A 24687-nucleotide genomic window follows, 5' to 3' on the forward strand; every position below is an offset into this window, starting at 1 on the left:
CTCACGGGCCAGGGGGCGCGTCAAATTGGCGTCATGGACAGGATCTAGGAAGCCCGATATAACCAGGTACTGAGTGCCATAGACTTTGTTGAACTGTATCATCATGTCATTTGCCGTCAGCCGAGGGGAAGCAGGAGGCCCTGATCCAGAAACGCCAGGTAAGCGATCCCTCTCGCCTGCAGAGCAGCATACTGGTACGTCAGCAGAAACCCAGGACCTGGCTGAGGTTCACTAGGGGGGAGGAAGATGCCTAACATCGGAGAGGATTCAGCCGCGGGTGCGGCCGCCGCCACTGTAATGCTGTTATCAATGCCGTATATACCCGGGGCAGCGTGGTTGCCTCAGTACTCAGGGGAGTCGCACACCCTGAGCGACTTTGAGGAGAGACTGTGCAGTTTGTTCCAAGTGTACCCCCTGTCTGAGGAGCAGAAAGTCAGTATCCTTATAGGCTAGCTAATTGGTGCAGCCCAGAGGGAGGTGAAATCCTGGCCGGGCAAGGACAGAAGCACTGTTAAAGAAATACTGGCCCTGTTGAAGGATACCTTTGACACGCGCACAGCAGCAGAGATTAAAATGAAGTTTTACGGGTGCAAACAAAGGGTGCAGGGCAGTGTACGGGACTATGCTTTAAACCTGCAGGAGGTGCTGCAGGCCATTAAACAGGTAGACCCTGACAGTGTGCGAGATCAGGACAGATTGCTAACCGAACAGTTTATTGAGGGGCTCCTGTCTAACACTCACCGGACACAGCTGCGCATTATGGCTCTGAAAAACCCTGATCTGGACATTGTGCAATTTAAAGACCGGGCCAACCGGGTGCAGCAAGAATCAACCCCAAGTGGCACTGCACCCCTCCGGCGCCCAGCTATCACATACCACCAGGAGGTGGCGTCCTTTTCCCCAACACCTGTGGAGGCTGACGCGCAGACCCTAGATAATGACCCATCTGCAGACCTACGTCTTCAGGTCCAGGAGCTGACCAAAAGTGTGGCTACACTAACCAAAACCGTGCAGGGCATGCAAGTGTCTCCAAAGGAAAGCATCCAGCTGGCTTACAGTCCAGATGACATCCTGTGGCGACGGCAGAGAAGGATTCCACCGACCAGAGGGAGAAACAGCGATTGCTATGACCAGAACGGACAACCCATCTGTCGCCGCTGTCAAAAGGTGGGGCACCTCGCAAGATTCTGCAATTTTAAACGAGCAACCCCTGGGACAGAGGGCCAACACCCAGGAGTAAGACGACCAGGCCCACAGAGCTGGCGAGACAAGTACGTGGGAGGACGACTGGTCCTACCTGTCGTGCTTGATGGCATCTCACTGAACGCGTTGCTGGACACTGGTTCCCAGGTGACAACAATGCCATATATCCTTTTTAAATGATACTGGGCTGATTCAGACATTACTCACAGTCCAGATGAACATCTTAACATCTATGCCAGCAATGGTCAGCCCTTGCCTCAGGTGGGGTATAAAGAGGTGACCGAGTAGAATTGCTATCACAAAGGATGATTATTGTTGATATTGATCGCTGAGAAAGCCATCCTATGATAACCTTAGGCACTAATGTGATAGAGAATTGTCTTGGGGAAATTATTGTTTTGTTGCAACAGGTCGCAGAAACTGCCAGTTCAAGTCAGCAGCGAGTTCTGCAGAAGGAGACCAAAAGTTTGGACACACCTTCTCATTTAAAGATTTTTCTGTATTTTCATGACTGTGAAAATTGTACATTCACACTGAAGGCATCAAAATTATGAATTAACACATGTGGAATTATATACTTAACAAAAAAGCATGAAACAACTGAAAATATGTCTTATATTCTAGGTTCTTCAAAGTAGCCACCTTTTGCTTTGATGACTGCTTTGCACACTCTTGGCATTCTCTTGATGAGCTTCAAGAGGTAGTCACCAGTAGTGTTGAGCCACCCCCGTAGTGTTCGAGTTCGGTTCGGTTCGTCGAACACCCGTGTGTTCGCCGAACTGTTCGTCGAACTGTTCGTCGAACACCTTCGAACACCGTTAAAACCAATGGCAGGCAAACAAAAACACATAGAAACACATAGAAAACACCTTCAAAGGTGTCCAAAAGCTGACAAACTGCTCTGAAGACACAACTAACACATGGAAAAGTGACAAGTACATATAGTCATGCGAAAAGAAAAGAGGTGGAGGAGTAAAAGGAGGGGGAGACACAGATATAGGCATGTCATGCCCTTCTAAAATCCAAAAAGTGAGAAGCCGACACGTTCAGTCCGCTCCTGCCCGTGCCACCTCCGTGTCGCCGGGTTTGTGCCAGAGCCGCGGTGAACCCTGACGGCCAGCCCCCCTCTCCCAATACTGGTGCCTGTCCGCTGGTGGGTCGAGCGAGCCCCCCTGTGGTGGAGGCAGCTCTAAGCTTTTTAATTTAAATTGTCTCTCTAATTTGAATGAATACACTTTAAATCCATTTACAAGGATCTATTGGAGGGCAAGTCTCATGCCAGCAGCCGCGTAATTCCAGCTTCAGTAGCGTCCACTAAAGCTGCTGCAGTTAAAAAGCTTTTATAAGGATCGAGCTCGGCTGTCCACCGCAAGGCATCCTACTGCCAGTCCCAGCCCCTATGCCTTGGGGTACCTCCTGATGCTCTTCACTGAGTATCCCGTGGTCCCGAAGCATTTCCTTTGAAAAAATTAAGTGTCAAAACTACAGGTGGTGTAGCTTGCTTAACAGCCGGGATAATCCGCTGACTAGCAGACACTGCTACTAGGCACAAAGTATTTCCTGGGCTAGATGCAGTTAAAAATTTGTAATTAGATACTCTCGTTGGATGCTGAGAAAGCATTCCATAGAGTCTCCTGGCACGCCATATATGATTCTCTTAAAAAGCTTGGGGTAGGGGTCTAGGGGACCCTTTTATAGCCAAAATCACGGCCCTGTATCGCAATACGTCACCTAGGCTGAAGATAAATGGAACTGTATTACCCTGAGGGCTCGGTTGCTACAGAGGTATTGCACCTCACCCAGAGGTGTGATATCTCACTCTCAGGTAAGGATGGAGTGTGGATCAGGACCCGACACCTGCATGCATTACACCACATTGCCGTGGGGCAGGGCGACCAATATGCCCCTGAGATGGGCATGACAGTCCCTGTCCCTGGCTGGAGTGGGGGGAGGGAACACTGAGGAAGGGGAACCCTGTAGTGCAGGAGCAGGGAGGAAGCAGTTCCTGGGTGCATTGAGAAGGGAGTATAAAAGGTGGGCACCATCTTAGTTCAGTGCAGAGAAGTCTGAGCAGAAGTGGCAGGGAGCAGGGGCTCTGCATGAGCTCTGCTCCGGAGGCGGGCCTAGTAACAGAGGCCCAGGCCTGGAAGAGGGAGAAGGAAGGAAGAGGAGCGGAGAAGGCTCCAGGAACGAGGAACGAAGGGATCCCAGGGGTGCGGACGGGCGAGTCGCCACCGCACGCCCGAATCCACCTGCGTGGAGGGGTCAGGCCAAAGGGGGAGACCGGTCCCCGAAACTAGTGGAGGCAGGAAACGACCCTCAGCTAGAAACAGGAGGCTGTGACATTTTATGTGGCGCAGCCCCTCGCTACACCCGCTAGGAAGGCACCACATAGGGTCAGGGAAACTGGCGCCAAGTTTACCAAGAGGAGGCCCGAGGCAGCCGGACAGAAGGGTTGGTAAGAAAGGCCAGACAAAGGACACACAAAGGGGGTCCTGTGAAGCGCTCCAAAGTTATCTGGGAGTTGTCTGAGCCCCTCACCTGGTGAGCACAGTACGACGTGGGCAGCCGTTACCTGCAGACGTGGTCTGGATAATAAGAACTGTGAGTAAAGGCCCTGGACTGCATCACTGACTCTGTGTCGTTACTGCTGCAGCCCTGCACCATCACCCCCATCCTCCGCATACACTGCCCTGAGGCTATACTCCTCCCGTGGGGAGTTATGCTATGCTCTGCTGCACCCACAACACCAGCCTCAGCGGTCTGCCCTGGAGCGGCGGTTCACTCTGACCGCAATCCACGGGTGGCGTAGTCGGACATTTAAACATCAAAACCACATAAATAGTTCCGCCACTGGTTTGACCGCCCTGAGCCACGGAACCGGGTCGCCGCCACGGAGACTACAACCACCAGCATCCACCAAAAAGGGTCCGGCTCCGGGTGTCCCAAGGCCCAGGGGGCGCGTCAGAACATTTTCATCACCTTTCACAATCACCAATGGGACAAGGCAGGGATGTTCTCTGTCCCCTCTCTTATACATCCTAGTGACGGAGCACCTGCTCTCATCAATTCGCCATAACCCCAATATTAGGTGGATTGAGGTGGGAGGCACCGAGTACAAGTGCTCTCTATTTGCTGATGATGTCCTAGTATATATCACTCAATCACATATATCCATCCATGCTGTTATGGCTGAAATAGATCACTTTGTTACATGGTCAAATTTTAAAATCAATGCAGCGAAGTCTGAGGCCCTCGATGTCTCCCTCCCCAAATCCATATAGGATTCCATCCAGTCCAACTTTCCCTTTGCCTGGCCCTCACAGAGTATCAAATACTTAGGAATTCCTATTCATAGAGACCTCTCCCATCTATGTTATCTTAATTTTGGGCCCTTTATTGAACAACTCCATACAGACCACGGTTGGCAAGTTAGAACTGTAAGATTCACTACGTGAACCACTGGTGTTTTGTGGAAAAGCACATGTACACTGTGTTCCAAATTATTATGCAAAAAGTGTTTAGGAGTGATAAGGGAAGAATTTGTTTGTTTGTCAGTTAAACTCATTGATGGTGATGTGTGTCAGGGCTCTTTATATCACTGTAAGCAATTGCAGACACCTGTGCTAATTAGTTTGGCAGGTGTGTCCAATGAAAGGCAAGACTACTTAAGAAGGCTGTCTCACATTATTAAGCAGCCTACATTTTCTGCCAAAATGGGAAAGAAAAAGGATGTGTCGGCTGCTGAGAAGCAACAAATTGTGGAGTGTTTAGGTCAAGGCATCACAACAATCAACATTGTGCGATGATCAGGATGAAGTGTCTTGGCAATCAAGAAGTATGTAGCTGATTCACAGTACACACGTGTGCGTGCTGATAAGGGCAAATTGAGGACTCTTTCCTACAGGCAATTACGTCAGGTTAAAAGAGCAGCGGCAAAAAAGCCTTGTCATAGCAGCAGACAAGTTTTTGAAGCTGCTGGTGCCTCCAACGTCCCCCGAACAACAAGATGCAGGGTCCTTCAGAGGTTTGCAGCTGTGCATACGCCATCCTGTCGACCTCCTCTATCCATTTCACACAAGCAGAAACGGCTCCAGTGGGCCAAACATTACATGAAGACTGATTTCAAAACTGTTTTGTTCACGGATGAGTGCCGTGCAGCGCTCGATGGTCCAGATGGATGGAGTGGAGGATGGCTGGTTGATGGACACCCCACGCAAACATGGCTACAGCGCCAACAAGGAGGAGGTGGAGTAATGTTTTGGGCTGGAATCATGGAGAGAGAGATTGTCGGCCCCTTTAGGATCCCTGAAGGCGCTAAAGATGAACTCCATAATGTATGTGGATTTTCTCCAACAGCACTTCCTGCCATGGTTCAAGAAGAAGAACCGTGTATTTCACAGCAAGATCATTTTTTTGCATGATAATGCACCATCTCATGCTGCACATAAAACATCTGCATCTCTGGCTGATATGGGCATAAAAGTGGACAAACTTATGGTGTGACCCCCATGCTCCCCTGACCTCTACCCCATTCAGAACCTCTGGAGCATCATCAAAAGGAGTGTCTATGATGGCGGGAGGCAGTTCACATCTAAGCAACAGCTCTGGGAGGGTATTCTGTCCTCATGCAAAACAATTGAAGCAGAAACCATCCAAAACCTGACAAATTCAATGGACGAGAGAGTTCAGAAGCTCCTTTCGAACAAGGGGTCCTATGTGAAAATGTAACATCACCTAGAATAAAGTTTTGAGTTGAAAACTGATTTCAGTTTCTAATAACCTGCTAATGCTTATAATTTCAAAAATGACCATTTTTTTGGTCTTTATTAAAATGAAAAGGTTGATCGAAAAGTTTGGGGGATCTAAGAGTGTGGCAACCCAGTAGTCATGATTACTTCGAATTCTGACAATATGAGGGTCATGTTGCAGGTAGTGCAGCAAGAAGGCACTTATGTGTCTTGCGCATCTCGGAGCCCCAAAATTATTTTCCAGCCAAGATACAGATAAACATGATTAGTAATTTTAAATCTGGTGGAGCTTATTATAGATGGCCTAATAGAATCAGTGCTGCACACTGCTACAAAGCCCAAATTATTTTCCAGCCAAGATACAGATAAACATGATTAGTAATTTGAAAGCTTAAAACGGTTGGTAGGGTGATTTTAACCAATCATCCATCTTTTACTCTCCCCAGGATGACACAGGGGTAGAAAAGTCGTTTCGGATCCATGATTTGCTCATCTTTATGAACGTGAGTCTGTCTACATTATCAGTGGAGAGCCGCGTGCGCTTATCTGTCAGCACACCACCAGCAGCGCTGAACATACGTTCAGACAGAACGCTGGCTGCGGGGCATGACAAGATCTCCAAGGCGTAAGTGGCTAGCTCCGGCCATTTATCCAGATTGGAAGCCCAAAAAGAGCAAGGGTCCAGTGACACAGTCATGGCTTCAATGTTTACTTGGAGATACTCCTGTACCATCGTCTCTAGGCGTTGACTATGTGTCAGACTTCTTGTCTCCTGTGGCCTTGCAAAGGATGGGCTAAAAAAGTGGTGAAATGATTGCGCAAAATTGATGTTACCAGCAGATACTGTGGTTCTGTTATGGTTTGAGTGCTGAACACTTGACGGTCCCACGGTTGGCAAGTTGGAACTGTGAGATTCACTACGTGCACCACTGGTGTTTTGTGGAAAAGCACATGTAAGATTCTGCAACAGTCTCTGCTGATACTCCTGCATGCGTGCATCCCTTTCTATGGCAGGAATAATTTCTGCAAATTTACTTTTGTACCGGGGATCTAACAGTGTGGCAACCCAGTAGTCAGGATTATTTCTAATTCTCACAATTCGAGGGTCATGTTGCAGGTAGTGCAGCAAGAAGGCACTCATGTGTGTTGCGCATCCAGGAGCACCAAGTCCCTGTTGTGTTGGTGGCGAGGTAACAATCATGCTTCCTTCCTCTGTCCTCTCCCCCCAACCTCGCACAACAGAAATGTGATCAAGGTCTCCCTCATCTGATGAGTCTTCCATCAGTTCGTCCTCCACTTCTTCCTGGGCTCCTGCACCTTCCTCACTAGTTTGGCTGCTACCATGCGCCCTGGTAAAACCATCTCCCCCACCCTCACATGCCTGCCGCCTTGGTGCTGCCGACCGTCTGGACCTTGCAGATGTTAGCACTTCCGCATACAACTCCTCCTCCTCTACTTCCTCCACCTCCTTTTGTGCCACCACCTGACTCCGAATTCTGTTTAACATGTGCTCCAGCATGTAAATCACCGGAATAGTCATGCTGATAATGGCATCGTCAGCACTAAACATCTTCGTCGCCATTTCAAAACTGTGAAGAAGGGTGCATAGGTCCCTGATCTGAGACCACTCCTCCAGCGTGATTTGCCCCACGTCTGGATCTCGTTGGCCCAGGCTATACGTCAGAACGTATTGCACCAGGGCTTGTCGGTGCTGCCACAGTCGCTGCAACATGTGCAGAGTTGAATTCCACCGGGTAGGCACATCGCATTTTAGCCGGTGAAGTGGCAGGCCCAACGACTTCTGTAGAGATGTAAGTCGCTGAGCTGCGGGATGCGAACGGCGGAAGTGAGCACACAGCGACCGTGCCCTCTGCAGAAGGCCATCTAGTCTGGGATAGTGGGCTAAAAATTGCTGGACAACCAGGTTCAACACGTGAGCCATACAAGGCACGTGTGTGACATTGCCCCGGCGAAGGGCCGCACCCAGGTTTGCAGCATTGTCGCACACGGCCTTCCCTGGTTTCAGGTCCAGTGGAGACAACCATTCATGAAATTGGTTCTCCAGAGCTGACCACAACTCCTCAGCTGTGTGACTCACATTTCCCAGACATTTCAAAGTAAAAACCGCCTGATGACGTTGAGCCCTACTGCCAGCATAGTAAGGAGGTGTGCAGGATCCCTTCTGCGCAGTTAGAAAGCTTGTGGCATGACCAGACAGGCTTTGGGTGCAGGTGGAAGACCGAGAGGAGGTTGAGGAGGCAGAAGCAGTGGAGGAACTTTGACATAAAGAGGATTGACGCACAACTCGTGGGGACGGCAAGACTTGGACAGCAGCCCCTTGTCCTGCTGTCACCATAGTTACCCAGTGCCCAGTCAGCGACATGTAACGCCCCTGTCCATGCCTACTCGTCCAAGTGTCTGTGGTGAAATGCACCCTGTCACACACAGAGTTTCTCAAAGAAGCGGTGATGTTGTGTGCGACATGCTGGTGGAGCGCAGGCACACCTTTCTTTGAGAAGTAGTGCCGACTGGGCATCTGGTACTGGGGCACTGCGACGGACATAAGGTCTCGAAAATCCTCTGTGTCCACCAGGCGGAAAGGCAGCATTTCTGTAGCCAAGAGCTTGCAGATGGTGAAATTCAACCTCTTAGCTTTCTCATGGCTAGGAGGAAATGGTCTTTTACTTGTCCACATCTGAGGGACCGAGGGCTGGCTATTGTGCTTAGACGGGGTTGATAAGGGTGTCCCCGGCAAACTGCCGGTATGTGAGGAAGATGCAGGCGGACATGTTAGGTTGCCTTGATCCAAAGGTGGTGCTATCGATGTCAGACAGCGCTCAACACCAGCTGGTGTTACCACCTCCAAAGAAAATGATGACCTGCCAATCACGCTGGCTGTTGCGGGTAAAGAGGTGGCAGGTCTGCGCCCCAAAACAGGTGTGACTGCTGTCCCCCCAGTCACAGAGGATGAAGAGGCCGCGGATGCACAAGATATGGCAGACGGTGGTTGGCCCGGCCGGCTAGGCCGCATTGTAGCACACTGAGCTTCCCACTGCAACTTATGCTTCATGTCCATGTGCTGGTTCATGCATGAAGTACTCAAACTATGTATTTTTTGGCCTCTACTTAGCTTTTGCTGACAAATGTTACAGATAACAAGAGTTGGGTCATCTTTATCGATCTGAAAAAATGCCCAGGCTATGCAAGGCTTAGCACCCATGCGACCTGAAGAGCCACCACGACTTGTGGTGAGAGGCAGAGTTGTGTTTGAGGATGCAGTTGTTGACGTGCTTCCAGTACTACGTCTCTGTCCAGGAAGGCGCAACCTGACCTCGTCGTCACTAGCATCTTCCTCCACCTCCTCTGCTGACCTCATCTCTTGGCTGACTGTGGGTTGACAGTAAGTGGGATCTCCAACCTCATCATCATCACCCTGTGCGTTATCACACCCGTCGTCCTCAGAGCCAACCTGTTCCTGCCCTGACAAAAAACTAAAGTTGTCGCTCCAATCAGGTATTTGAGTCTCATCATCGTCTTCCTCATTGTCTCCACCAACAGGAGTTACAGTTTGGGAATGAGGGTCTACATTATGGTCAGAACCTTCTGCGTCTGGTCCTGGATCCGACTCATAAAGATTCTGGGCATCAGTGCAGATCATTTCCTCGTCTGGATTCACAGAAGCGCTGGAGTCGACCTCTGATTCCCAGGCTATAGTATGAGTAAACAGCTCTGCAGACTCAACCATCTGTTCTACCTCATACTCAGACGGGCAGCTGGAGATTTGGGAGCTGTGAGGAAGCAAGTGCGATTGGGGTGACACCTTTGAGGACTGGAGTATTTGTGATGTTGAAGTTGATGTGGAGGAGAGCCCACTTAAAGGAGCACTTGATATCCGTTGAAGCACCTGCTGTTTTTGTGCCTCATCTGGAATTTGTAGCGATTGGCGTGGCCGTAAGAAAGGGATCTTATCACATTGTCCGCTAAAAGAAGTAGACATTTTAGTTTGGCTGGAAGATGGTCTTTCTTCTGCAGATGTTACTGTTGCTTTAACACCTACCCCACGGACACAACCTTTTTTCCTCTTCCCAACACGCCTATTCCCCTTTCCACCAGCAGCAGGCCTTTTTCCACTCATTTTGGTGGTTAACTAATTCACAACTCTGGAGTTGTTTGCACAAAAAAACAATGGATGGGAACCGAGCAGAGCTGAGTGGCCAAACTGTGGTATTAGGCCAAAACTAATATACTGTATATTGTTTGTTCTGGACTATGCCACACGCTATCCAGAAGCGATTCCCCTGAGAAACTCCTTTGCAAAGAGTACAGCCCGCAAATTGGTCCACGTTTTTTCCCGGACAGGTTTTACCAAAGGAGCTCCTGACCGACCAGGGAACACCTTTTATGAGTAAGTGGTGAAGGAGTTATGCAAGGTCCTGCAAAATCTCCCAACTGAAGACTTCAATGTACCATCCTCAGACAGTGGGCCTTGTGGAAAGGTTTAATATAACGCTGAAGAGTATGCTGAGGATGGCCATAGAAAAGGACAGTAGAGACTGGGACTGTCTCCTACCGTATCTGCTGCTCTCTCCTTGAGGTTCCACATTCCTCTTCGGGATTCTCGCCATTTGACCTCCTGTATGGCCGACATCCGCTGGGTCTTCTTGATATAGCAAAGGAAACCTAGGAAGCTGAAGTCACACCTCACAGAAGCATAATCGAGCATGTTGCACTTATGCAGCAGAGGATTGCAAAAGCGATGCCCATCGTAAAAGGACATCTCCTCCAGGTACAAGAAGCTCAGGCCAGGGTCTACAACCGGTCAGCCAGTGAGGCAATTCAATCCGGGATACCGAGTCCTCGTGCTAATTCCTACGGTGGAGAGTAAATTCTTGGCCAAATGGCAAGGGCCGTATGAGATGGAAAATTTTGTGAAGTGAACTACAAGGTTCATCAACCAGGATGACGTAAGCCATACCAGATATACCACGTCAACCTCCTCAAGCCGTGGCAAGAGAGAGAGGCTGTGGAAGCTCCATGCTTGCTGGTCAAACCAGAAGGCGAGGTTGGAGGAGTCGCAATAGCAAAGACGCTAACGCACTAATGAAGGCCAAAAACAGCAGTGGAGTTGCTGCAGGGATCTGTTCTCAGAATTGCCGAGCTGCACAAGGGTCATAGAACACAAGGTTCTGACGGGGCCACATGTGCGGATGAACTTGAAGCCCTATCGGATACCTGAGGCCCGAAGAGAGTTGATCTCCAAAGAGGTGGCTCGTATGCTGAAACTCGGTGCCATTGAAGAATCCAAGAGCGGTTCTTCGAGCCCGATTGTCTTGGTCCCAAAGCTCGATGGTGAGTGGAGATTCTTCAACGACTATTGGAAGTTGAATGATGTCTCCAAATTCTACACATATCCCATGCCACCTGTCAATGAGCTGATCGAGAGGCTTGGGCCAGCAAGGTACATAATCAACCTTGGATTTGAGGAAGGGATATTGGCAGATCCCCATGGCACAGGGAGCCAAGGAGAAGACTGAGTTTTCTATGCCCTACGGATGCTTCCATTATATCCGGATGCCGTTTGGAATGCAGGGGGCCCCTGCAACCTTCCAGAGAGCCATGAATCGAATTCTTGCATCTCATAAGAAATACCCCGCAGCATACCTGAGCGATATTGTTATCTTCACCCCAGACTGGGAGAGTCATCTGGAAAAGGTCCATGAGGTGTTTGATCCTCTAATGAAGGCGGGGTTTTCAATAAAGCCGAAGAAATGTGCCATGTGGAAAGAAGAAGCCAAATACCTGGGATATGTAGTGGGTAGAAGTGAGATCAAACCAAAAATCAGTAAAGTGGAGGCAATCCAAATCTGGCCGAGACCGCTGTCAAAAAAACAAGTTAGAGCCTTCCTGAGGATCATGGGATACTAAAGGAGGTTCATCCTAAACTTCGCTATGATGGCCGCACCCCTGACTGACCTCCTTAAGGGGATGAAATCAGCAATAGCTAAATGGTCTGAAGAGGCAGAAATGGCCTTTCAAAAAATGAAAGGGGCTCTGTGTAAACAACCGGGCCTGGTTGCCCCTGACTTTAAGAAAGAATTTGTACTCCAAACGGACGCCTCAGAAGTCGGTTTGGGAGCAGTCCTTTCCCAGGAGATTCAAGGAGAGGAGCACCCTGTTCTCTACCTGAGTAGGAAGCTGTCCTCATGTGAGAGGAATTATTCGGTCATAGAGAAGGAGTGCTTGGCCATAAAGTGGGCGGTGGACACGTTAAGGTTCTATCTGTTAGGACGTAAGTTTAGATTGGTATCCGACTGTGCTCCACTCAGATGGATGAGGGAAACAAAGGGTAAAAATGCTAGGATCACTCACTGGTTCTTAGCCCTACAGGATTTCAACTTCCATGTAGAACACAGAGAAGGGAAGCTACATAGTAATGCCGATGCCCTCTCAAGAATCCCCTGTCTAGTGGTAGGAGGTGCCCAGCCCCACGGCTTTAGGCAGAGGGGGAGGTATATAAGATGGATAATGGTCGCATAGTCGATGGGAGGTATGTGTCTCAGAGATGACTGTCCTCTGTGTTGTAACCCGGAGTGTTTCTCTAGTGCACGTAATCACTAAGAGGATCGTTTGGTGCACCTGGGACCGGGTTATGGGTACCTAGGAGAGTTGGGTGGGTCCAGATACCCACATACCTCACTTCTGGGTGTGTTTAACAGCCTTTAAAATGGATGCCGTCATTTGGCACATGGTCTGTTTATTTGGAGGGAGAATGTATGGTTGACTCCAGACCAAGCCAGGATACTGGACACTACCCTGCCTGTGTGCAACACAGGCTTGGCTGAGCAGAGACCTGCTAAGGACACTTTACTTTGTTTTGCCCAAACTAAAGCCTGTTTGCTTCTCCTTTTGGCTTCTTGGTTTATGAAGCAATAAACTGACATGAACTTTTAAAGGAACATGCTTCCTGTTTTCCTCTCGTCACACCCAAGTGAATAAAACCCTACAGTATGTAAACTTTTGACTTTGCTGTAAGTAATAAAAATGCCTTAAAACATTCTCTCTCTCTCATTATTCTGGCATTTGTCAAATATTAAAAATTATGGTAATCCTAATTGACCTAAAACGAGAAAGGTTTATTCTGATTTCATGTTAGATATTGAGAAAAACATGCATATGTGTCTTTTTATATAGTGTATGTAAACTTCTGGCTTCAACTGTATATATGACGATCCTCACTGATTTATCATTGGGTCTGTCCGGGTTTCATCAAACACGGACAGATCAATATGCATCATTTACTGAGTACTTAAAATAAAGTTTGTAAAGCTAATATTGTGTAGTAAAGCTAAATAGGATTCAGTGAGTGATGAGTGGCACATTTTGATTTCTAAGAGAAGGATTTATCATTGTTTCTGCACTTTTTTGTATAGTAAAAACGGTTCCAATAGTTACTTATATTTTTTTTATTTTTGCCATATTTTTAAGTTAACTTTACTTGGTTTCATTTGTTTTATTGGCTCGACATTATAGGCAAATTTATAGGCAAAATCCAGATGTAACATTTTAAAGCTTATTGAAAGGAACAGGCTAATTTTTACTCTCATTAAGCACAAAGAAGCAAGTGAGCTAAAACAATAAGCATCTTTGAATATGTCCCAATTCATCAAACTTTTTGTGCTCATTCTGATGAATTTGGCAAAAAAATCTGCAGGAGCGAAAAGAAAGATAAGACCAGACAAGAAAATCATTAAAAAAAACACAACTGATTAATCATGACTTACGGTAAATATTTGACTGTTGTGCTGATTTTGTGGTGAACACCACTAGACATCTGAGACAAGTCAAGTTATGTAAAAAAGAATGCAACCCCAAAACCAAAAACCAATTATCAGCATAAATTGAGATGTGCAAACATGCACGTCACTACCTTTCATGGGTTAACTGACAACAGAACTTAATACCCCAGATATACATTATAACTTTATAAGCAAAAATAAAAATCTCCTCATCTAGCATTTACTGCCCTTATAAGCCCTAAAGGGATAATAAACGAGGTCCATAAATTGATGAATATAACGCAAGACTCAGCTAATACCTGGTGCAAAGGTCAGTAACGAAACGGATACAGAGCTCAGATGTGAATAATTACTATATACAGTATTAGATGGATGTATTTGGACACATCTCAGGTAGGTAATGACACATTCCTTTAAGACCTGATCTTGCCCCTACCTAGACCGCGGAGGTTGGCACCCTAAAGTAGACACGCCCCCACTCAACATAGTCTACCCCTATCAGGTCATATATACTCCTAGGGTAAGATCAGGATTTGACATGTATGTGTTATCTGCTGGTTTTCTAATTATGTGTAAAGCGTTCCCGCATCATTACTGAATTGTGTGACCTTGCAGGACACCTGATCATCAGTCTGCTTCATAAATTGCCCTTATTTCTGGTGTTATTCGGGCTCCTCTATCACATCTTAGGCAATGTTTTTCTAATGTACTATTGAGTGTACTGATATCTTTTGGATAACTCTGGCATGCACCTGGAAGGTTGTCAATCTGTATCGATATACTAGGGTATCTATTTTGGCTCATCATATTGCTTATCCATGTAGGAGCATATAGGACCTTATAGATGATTGATCCTCTATTTTGCTATCTATTTTTGTTAGGCGACAAGTCAATTTATGTCCAGAAAAAAGTCCTTAGAGAGCAGGGTCAGTATTCGTTTTATCAGTCTGGATCATGTCAGGGATCCATTGTGTTATTGGGGTCTGTGTTTGTCATTTTGACAAAATAAACAATGTTGTATGTTGCGGCATTCTTATTGTTAGATCTGATGGAACTGCTGACAGAGGCTCTGACAGTAGTCTGAGTGTAGCCATAATTTGCTAACATTTCTAACTGATCACTTCCTTGGATGACCTCAGCTCTAAATTTTTATCACTAGGAGATAGTTGACTTGAAAAAGTTGAGAAACACTGATCCTTGAAAGTAAATTCCCTGAAGTCTGTTAAATTATGAACCGAAGATCTTTACCTGGTTTTGGCATTTGCTTCAAGTTTTTCTGCATCCTGTTTCGTTCCTTTTCAATTTGTGCCATATATCTAAAAAGGAAGAATATGGCAAGGAATCCAGTGAGGAACCCAAAAGTGAAATTTCTCCTTGCACAACTTAACGCCATAGTGAGCTGAAAGAAATCCAATGAAAAAAAATACTTTTACTTAGAAATGAAAAATCATATATACTGTACATCAAATTATTCAACCAATGTGACTAGCAATGAACTTTTCAATTTGTATTCTTTTTGTTTTCTGTGTGTCTTTTGGCTAGGGCACATAAAAGACCCAACTCATTCACAGTCATCTATCAAGCAAATAGTGGGCATGAATGGATTTGCCCACATGATTGAAATGGAGTGGAGCAACAAAAGAAATATAACGCTATTTTGTGCTTTAAATTATGTCTTCTCTCTATTATATGGACTTTATTGCTCTGCCTTTACTTAAAGGGGAAAGTTTAGGCTATGAACAAAGGAAACGAGGTTCGGCACATCCATCCAGGTATTATAAAATAAATCTTCATCTTTATGGATAATCTATTAAAACCATAGACGTGAGGGAAAGTTAAAAAAGCCCTTGCGCCCTTAATCATAGCATATCAAGTGAATCTTGGGAGTCTCATTTTAAATATGATGGAACCAATCACCTTCAACTGAAGCTATGACGCATAACAACAAACAAGGGAAACAACACCTCTCATGCTAATGACAACAGGTAAAGAGAAAAATATATAAACTATATGTATATGGATGAAAAGGACACGAAATCAACATATAAAAAAACTCATGAAGTGGAAATGATTTTTCTGAAAGTGTCATCTTCATTTACTACAGGTAAGTATTTGAGGATAATGCACTTTATCTAATTAAACTGCAAACTGAATGCAGTAGTGAAAGTAACAGGTGCATTAGAACAGTTCAATCTTTTTTCATCTCTGTTGTTATATAACAAGATATTTCTAGGATTCGATTTAATTTTCTCTAAGGCAGTATAAACTAGATGTCTATTATATCCTCTGTCACATAGTCTATTTTTAATCACCGTACTTTCTTTAAAGAAACGTATCATCATTCGAAAATATGCGTCTTGCACGTGTGAATTCGCCATGTTGGATGTCATTGATTGTGTGCTGTGGATTACAGCTAGTTGACAGAAGGATAATATTACCTTAAATGTCCTTCCTATAGAAGGAGGTTTGCACCTTGCCCTCAATTTGATTGCCAAAACAGCTAAATGTCTAAAAAAGTAATTTTTCTCCAGAGCAATTATAAGTGAAACGTAAATTGCAGCTGTTATTGTTCAGGTATGAGACAAGTTTAGGGATATCCGACATATTGGCAGACCATACAGTTAAGAGATCATCAGCATATTGTCCGTTCCATTGTAAATCATTGACATAAGGATTCTTGAAATTATACAAGAAATGTCTTTCCTCCAAGCTATAAATAAAATGGCAAGCAAAGCTGAAAATTTAGATCTCTTCGGTGCTCACTCGATTTATAAGAAGAATTCGGAGTTAACTCTTTCGCAACCTTGGGTTTTATTATTTTTGCTTTTTCGTTTTTTGCTCCCCTTGTTCCCAGAGCCATAGCGTTTTTATTTTTTTGACAATATGGCCGTGTGAGGGCTTATTTTTTGCGGGACAAGTTGTACTTTTCAACGCCATTACTAGTTTTACCATATCGTGTATGGGAAAACGGGAGAAAAATTCCAAGTGCGGTAAAATTGCAAAAAAAGTGCAATACCACAGTTGTTTTTTATTTTTATTTTTTACCACGTTCACTGAATGCTAAAACTGACCTGCCATTCTTATTCTCCAGGTCATTGCGAGTTCGTAGACACCAAACATGTATAGGTTATTTTATATTTAAGTGGTGAAAAAAAATTCCAAAATTTGGTATAAAAAAAAAATAAATAAATAGCGCCATTTTCCAAGACCTGTAGCGTCTCTATTTTTCGTGATCTGGGGCTGGGTGAGGGCTTATTTTTTGCGCGCCGGGCTGAAGTTTTTATTGATAACATTTTGGGGTAGATCCGATGTTTTGATTGCCCGTTATTGCATTTTATTGCCATTTTGCGGCGACCAAAAACGTAATTCTGGCGTTAAGAATTTTTTTCTCATTACACCGCTTACCGATCGGATTAATTCTTTTTTTATATTGATAGATGGGGCGATTCTGAACGCGGCGATACCAAATATGTCTATGTAGATTTTTTTTTTAATATTTTATTTTGAATGGGGCGAAAGGGGGGTGATTTAAACTTTTATATTTTTTTTATATTTTTAAAAACTTTTTTTTTTTCACTTACTGCATGCTTCAATAGTCTCCATAGGCGACTAGAAGCAACAGTTGTCTGATCGGCTCTGCTACATACAGGGGACCAGCAGATCCCCCGCATGCAGCAGAAATGGTCCTGTGCTATGAGCGCCGACCACTAGGTGGCGCTCATAGCGACCAGATCATGACAACCACAGGCGTCTGCTGCAGACCCTGGGTTGTCATGCCCACCCATCGGTGACCCGCGATCACATGACGGGGTCGCCGATGGGCGGGGCTTATGACGCGCAACCCGGAAGCGCGCGTTAAATGCCGCTGTCGGAGATTGACAGCGGCATTTAACATATTAACAGCCGTGGGTGGATCGCGATTCCACCCGCGGCTGTTGCGGGCACATGTCAGCTGTAAGAATCAGCTGACATGTGCTCGGTTCAGTGCGGGCTCCCCGCCGGAGCCCTCACTGAACGGGGGGTACGCAAATGTGCGTACTAATACGGCATGGGCTGTAAAGGGGTTAAACATAAAATTATTGTGTCTGAGTAAATAGCGTAAGCTGGTAAGTGTAAGTACGAATTGTTTCAGTTAATTTGTGTAAGAACTATATCGATCAAGATGGTATTGTATGACTGTGACAGTAAGATGATGAGGAATTATGGAATAGAAATTTATGATGTCAAACAAAAAACTAGGTTTCTAACAAAATTTGTCAAATATTTTTAAAACGGATGAGCTGTCTTTTATGTACATTAGTACTCTGACTACTAAATGGCTGAAGGTGTTCATCAAGCCATTCTGTGAGTCCGTCTGTCAAGGATAACACTGGGGAGACCACGCAGATCCCACTGCTGCCACCAGTTTGTCAGGGGAATGCAACTCTTCTGCCTACAATCTTCAGGACAATTATGCAATTGACTGACGAGTGATGGACAAGGCCACTGCTGCTTCCCCTACTAGGACGGTTATTTGGGAAACTCACAGTGAGCGTATGGTATATACACCTCCAATTCCAATGCATGAAATATACATGTATACCCCGGTACAGTCATTTCCAACTCCACAATAACATAAGGGACTACTAGCTGCCAACACCAATTGTTTATACAGGCCAATAAGATACCCATTACAGGTAGAATATGGCTTCAGGGGTGTGATTTACAGAGCAAGAGGAAGGAAGCTATTACATTTTATCCCCAACTTTCAGGATATCTTCACCCCTTGAGGTCCCAGGCGGTAGATATTGTCGTCATGTTTCCTATCACAATTTTACCTTTCTATGGAGATGAAACATTGCATGGATTGCAACATCCATTGTCCCGATATTAAGTTGGAGGGGTTAGAATGGTCTTACAGTAATGTGAGTGAATGCATTATGTTCATCCCCTCGCTACTATGCTGAAAATATCTCTCCCATAAATATCGGATTGATGCAAACTCCAATATTCATCACTGACCACTGGCTCCAGAACGTCTGTGATCAGTGCTTTGAACATAGGAGGCTCTTGCCTTGAAAGTGTACTTCTCCGCCTCTGAGTAAACTAATATAAGTTTTGGTGGCTTGTTCTCAAAGCAGATCTCTGCTGTAATTACCTGTTCACGACAGGAGGTCCCTACTTCAATCAAGATTGAAGTGTCAGCTCTCTCACTTCCCCGGGTATGATTAGTTTCTCACTTTCACAGTTCTAATTAATCCCATGTGCTCAATGTGAGGGTGATAAGTCACTCTCCAGAGTTGTCTTTATGAATTTTAATTTTTCTTTATGACATCTTCTTTTAATTAATTTATTTTTTATTTTACTCACTTGTATAGCACCATTAACTGCACAGCACTTTACAGATATTATCATTGCTGTCTCCATTGGGGCTCACAATCTAGATTGCCTATCAATATGTCTTTGGAATGTGGGAAGAAACCGGAGTACCCAGAGGAAACCCACACAAACATAGGGAGAACATACACACTGCATACTTCATACACTTGAGTATTATGGTTATGAAAAGGACGAGATAGTGTTCCAGCAGGACAATGACCTGAAGCATACGTCGAGATTGGTGAAGAAATGGTTCAATGACAATGAAGTAGAGGTGCAGGATTGGCCCCCACAGTCCCCAGACCTCAACCAAATTGAACACTTGTGGCTAGAGTTGAAAAAACTCTGTATACATACCCAAGTGAGTTGACCAGTATGTAACAGCTTTGGGAACGTGTAGAAGAGACCTGGGATCAGATTTCAGTCAAGACATGTTTGAATCTGATCGAGAGTATGTCCAGAAGCATTCAGGCAGTGTTAGAAACCAAATATGGATTTACAAATTACTAACAAAATAATAAAATTAAAATTTAGATTTATAGGAGCAAAACAGTAACAATGCAGTGACATGACAAGAACCTGAATAACTAATCATATGCTAAATAGTTGCAAGTCAAATTAATATATGAGATAGCCAAGATGATTGTCTATGAAATGATAGTAGTCTCACGTTCAAAGCAGTAGTGGATGGTGAGATATGGAGCCTGAAAGTCAAAAGTTCTAAACATTGTTACCCTTTTGCTTGTCAGTGTATATAGGGGGCTGAGTGTGGACTCATACTGTATGTAGGGGCTGTGTGTAGGCTCATACAGTATGAAAGGTGCCCTCTACATATTGTATGTAGGGGGCTATGTGAGGGCTCATACTGTATATAGGAGGATGTCAGCATACTTAATCTTGCTCAATAATAAGTGATACAATTAAAAAATAATTATAATTAATATTTTAATGTTAATATTGAGCAGAATTAACAGTCACGGTCTCTCATGTGGCCCCTTGGGAAAATGAATCCTCTACCCCTGCTCTATTTTCTATAGTGCTATGTTATGTATAGTGCTGTACATACGGGAAAAAAAATGTGGCGTGCTTAGTGCGCCACTATCTCTGTCATTTTCCATCTTCAGCTTTGCACAAGAGCACCTGTGTGTTACTCACATGATCTATCAAAGGGGATCATGTGACATGTTACGTGATACATCGGGTACCTGGGGAGAGCCCATGCCTTCTAAATTGCCCAGGGCCCTGGCTACTCTTAATTCGCCCGTGAGTCTGTCTGTCAGATGCGAATACAATTGTTGTGTGCACAGCATGGCACTGGAGCAGAGGAGCTCCAATCTCCCCTGCTCCACCAGAATCTCCAGCAAGAGGCAGACCACTTCCAGCCTGTGCCTTGTTGGCAACAGTGCACGTAGGGGACGTTGGATGGCGCGATAGAGGGACATCATCTCACCATCCAGTGTCCATTGCTGCACTTCATAGAAGAGGAGACAGTGGTCGGGAGCCGGGATTAGGTGAGTACAAGCATATTTTTTTTAAATTCTTATATTACTGTGCAGGGGGCATAAAAAAAGGGGTTGTGCAGAGAGGGGGGATACAATTAGGGGAGGGGCTGTGCTGAGGGGGGATAAAATGAGCTGTGAAGGTGGGGGAAATAAAATGAGGGGCTGTGCAGAGGGGGGAATAAAATGAGGGGTTGTGCAAATGGGGAATAAAATGAGGAGCTGTGCAAAGGGGGGGATAAAATGAGGGGCTTTGCAAATGGGGGGATAAACTGAGGGTCTGTGCAGAAAAGGGGAATAAAATGAGGGGGCTGTGCAAAGGGGGGAATAAAATGAAGGGAGGGTCTGTACTGATGGGGGGATAAAATGAGGAGAGGATAGAGGCTGATGGGGGAATAAAAGAGGGTCTGTGCAAGGGGGATAAAATAAGGGACTGTGATGATGAGGTAATAAAATTAGGGGCTGTGAAGATGGGGGAATAAACTGAGGGGATTTGTAGATGGAGGGATTAAACTGAGGGGCTGAACAGATGGGGGAATAAAATGAGGGCTGTGCAAAAGGGGGAATAAAATGAGAGGCTGTGCAAAGGGGGAATAAAATGAGAGGCTGTGCAGACAGGGGGAATAAAAAGAGGGGCTATGCAGATGGGGGAATAAAATGAGGGGCTGTGCAGATGGGGAATAAAGTGAGGTACTCTGCAGATAGGGGAACAAACTGAGGGGTTGTGCAAAGGGGGATAAAATGAGAGGCTGTGCAGATGGGTGAATTAAATGAGGGGCTGTGAAGAGGGTAGAATAAAATGAGGGGAGGGGCTGTGATGATGGTGAAATAAAATGAAGGGCTGTGCAGGTGGGCAAAATAAAATTAGGGGCTGTGCAGAGAGGGAAATAAACTGAGGTGCTGTGCAGATGGGGGAATAAAATGAGGTGCTGTGCAAAGGGGGAATAAAATGAGGGGCTGTGCAAAAGGGGATAAAATGAGGGGCTGTGCTAAGGGGAGAATTAAATGAGGGACTATGAAGATGAGGTAATAAAATGAAGGGCTGTGCAAATGGGGGAATAAAATGAGGTGCTGTGCAAAGGGGGAATAAAATGAGGGCTGTTCGGTGAGGGGGAATAAAATGAGGGGCTGTGTTAAGGGGGGAATAAAATGAGGGATTATAAAGATAAGGTAATAAAATGAAGGGCTGTGAAGATGGGGGAATAAACTGAGGGGGTTTGTAGATGGAGGGAATAAACTGGGGCTGTACAAAAGGGGATAAAATGAGGAACCATACAGATTGGGAATAAACTGAGGGGCTATGCAGAGGGGGATAAAATGAGGGGCTGTGCGGATGAGGAAAAAAACTGAGGGGTTGTGCAATGGGGGGATAAAAGGAGAGGCTGTGCAGATGAGTGAATTAAATGAGCTGTGAAGCGGGTACAATAAAATGAGGGGAGGGGCTGTGATGATGGGGGAAATAAAATGAAGGGCTGTGCAGGTGGGAGGAATAAAATGAGGGGCTGTGCGGATGGGGAATAAAGTGAGGCACTGTGCTGATGAGGAAAAAAACTGAGAGGTTGTGCAATGGGAGGATAAAAGGAGAGGCTGTGCAGATGAGTGAATTAAATGAGGAGCTGTGAAGCGGGTACAATAAAATGAGGGGAGGGGCTGTGATGATGGGGGAAATAAAATGAAGGGCTGTGCAGGTGGGGGGAATAAAATTAGGGGCTGTGCAGAGGGGGAAATAAACTGAGGGGCTGTGCAGATGGGGGAATAAAATGAGGTGCTATGCAAAAGGGGAATAAAATGAGGGGCCGTGCAAAGGAGGATAACATGAGGGACTGTGCATATGGGGGAATAAACCAAGGGGCTGTGCAGAGGGGGATAATATGAGGGACTGTGCAGATGGGGGAATAAACTGAGGGGCTATGCAGAAGAGGGGGATAAAATGAGGGGCTGCGCAGAGGGGGGAATAAAATGAAGGGAGGGGATGTGCTGAAAGGGGGATAAAATGATGGGATTGGAGGGGCTGATAGGGGGAATAAAAAGAGGGGATGTGCAGGAGGGTCTGGACAGATGGGTGAATAAAATGTGGGACGCAGATGGGGGAATAAAATGAGGGGCTGTGTAAAGGGGGGAATAAAATGACGGGCTGTGCATATGGAGGAATAAAATGATGGGCTATGCAGAATGTTATGCACACGCCCGGACTGACTGGCGTGTGCGTGATTAGTGATCCCACTGTACCATGAACCAAGGAGTGCCTGGAGGGGCGTAACTAAGTATCAACCCGATCCAACCAAGGTCACATGGCGGCTCAGTCGACTAGGTGCACCAGGGAGGAACCGAGCAGAGGGACCAGGTGCTACTCCAGGTCAGACCCCGGACACGGCTGTTGACCCACACCGGGGAATGCAGGAACAGGCAGGTTAAGCTGGCATACAGACAGGTGGGTATTGGCGGGCACGGCTGGTATGCAGACAGGTGGGTACTGGCAAGCACGGCTGGTATGCAGACAGGGGGGTACAGGCAAGCACGGCTGGAGTGCAGACAGGGAGGTACTGGCAGGCACAGCTGGCATGCAGACAGGGAGGTACTAGCAGGTTGGAGCGCGGGCTGGATAGGGTCCAGTACAGACTGGGATGCAGGAACAGAGCCGCAGATGCGGTAGACAAGCAGAGCAAAGAGGAACCGCTGGAGCGGTGAGCAAGCAGAGCAGGGCGAAACCGCAGGAGCGGTGGACAAGGCAGAGCAGAGCGAAACCACCGGAGTGGTGGACAAGTCAGAGCAGAGCGAAACCGCAGATGCGGTGGACAAGGCAGAGCAGAGAGGAACCACTGGAGCGGTGGACAAGGCAGAGCAGAGAGGTTGGAGGGGTGCAGAGACTCGGGGTTAACCACCGCCTTGATGGACGTATCGCCAGATTTATTAGAGATGGAGGGTCCTTGCTTTGGGACCATCTTCAGTCTGGTTTCTGAGATGACACGTCTGTGAGGCGGGATGGTACCTGAAGCCAGATCATTGGTACAATCGTCGAAACTGTGTGGGGACATTGCCTCCGTTTCTCTTCCTTCCTCCGATGTGGTGAAGAAGAAGAAACTGCTGACTGTCCTGAAGATATGGGGACTGGACACCCCTTGTACCTTAGCAGTCCCCCAGGATACACCATGCAGGATCTCCAGACCTGAGCGGGCACTAGATCTCTCGGCTCTGGACGACCTGTGGGTAAACCAGTCAGCACCTGGAATGTGAACTTCTTCATGTGTAATGCTCCAAGCTTAATTTGTACAGACATATTTTGACTGTTTCTGAGTAGGGCTCGTCTTTCCGCTGACAATGCCCAAACCGGCTTCTGGAGTTTTCGGACGGGAATCAAACACTGACTCTTCAAGGCTTTAAGCCCGAAACTTCCGGTTAATCCGAGGCTTTTACTTGCCACGGAGACAGTCATGGTCATCTGTGGAGGGGACACACTAACGCCAAGGGCAGCCTCTCCTACAGGCCTAATGTCTTGGGATTCTCCAACCTTCGCTGGACAAAGACCGTCAGGGGGTCCCAAACAACCGCAGCGGGACCGCAATCCGATTTTGTGACTGAGTTCCGGCCTCTGCTTTGCCTGATGAACATGGTCAACCTTCATGGATTCAGTGCAGATAGCTGCCTCTACAGGCTGGGGAACAGGAGGTCTTTGGGAGGACAGAACCTGGCGTGATGGTTTGCCTCTACGCCTTGCACATCTGGACTGCCTCTTGAAGTTGGGAAGAGAAGTATTCTGTGGAGCATAGTCATCCTGTGTGGATTCTGGGTGGGCAGCAGTCTCTTCAGGCTGGAGAACTGGTGAGGTACCCACACACATTACCCATTAGGGCTGCTCCGGGATATTGGGAAGGGAAGTTTTAGCAGAGGCTTCAGGATTAGGGTCATTGAAGACGATTAGAAAGGCCACCAGGAAGGCCTGCAGGTCAGAGACAATAGGATCCCATGCTTCCCATAGGAGGGTGATCCATTTCAAGGCATCACCCGCTAGGTAGGACATCATAAATCCCACTTTAACCCGATTGGTAGGGAAATAGTGAGCATAGAACTTGAAATGCAGCA

General features: G+C 46.3%; 1 protein-coding gene across 1 annotated transcript in view; it reads right to left on the reverse strand.

Moving 5' to 3' along the window:
* LOC141200227 (glycoprotein-N-acetylgalactosamine 3-beta-galactosyltransferase 1-like) overlaps positions 1-24687 on the reverse strand; it is a 90265-nt gene that overhangs the window by 27598 nt on the left and 37980 nt on the right. Inside the window, exon 2 of the mRNA XM_073663274.1 lies at positions 14999-15149. Within this exon, the coding sequence (XP_073519375.1) occupies positions 14999-15143 (145 nt within the window). The 5' untranslated portion in view covers positions 15144-15149. The remainder of the gene's footprint in view (positions 1-14998; positions 15150-24687) is intronic.

The sequence above is a fragment of the Phyllobates terribilis genome, unplaced genomic scaffold (assembly GCF_046119375.1).
Source record: "Phyllobates terribilis strain yellow unplaced genomic scaffold, ASM4611937v1 Scaffold_2__4_contigs__length_985480577, whole genome shotgun sequence".
NCBI lineage: Eukaryota > Metazoa > Chordata > Amphibia > Anura > Dendrobatidae > Phyllobates > Phyllobates terribilis.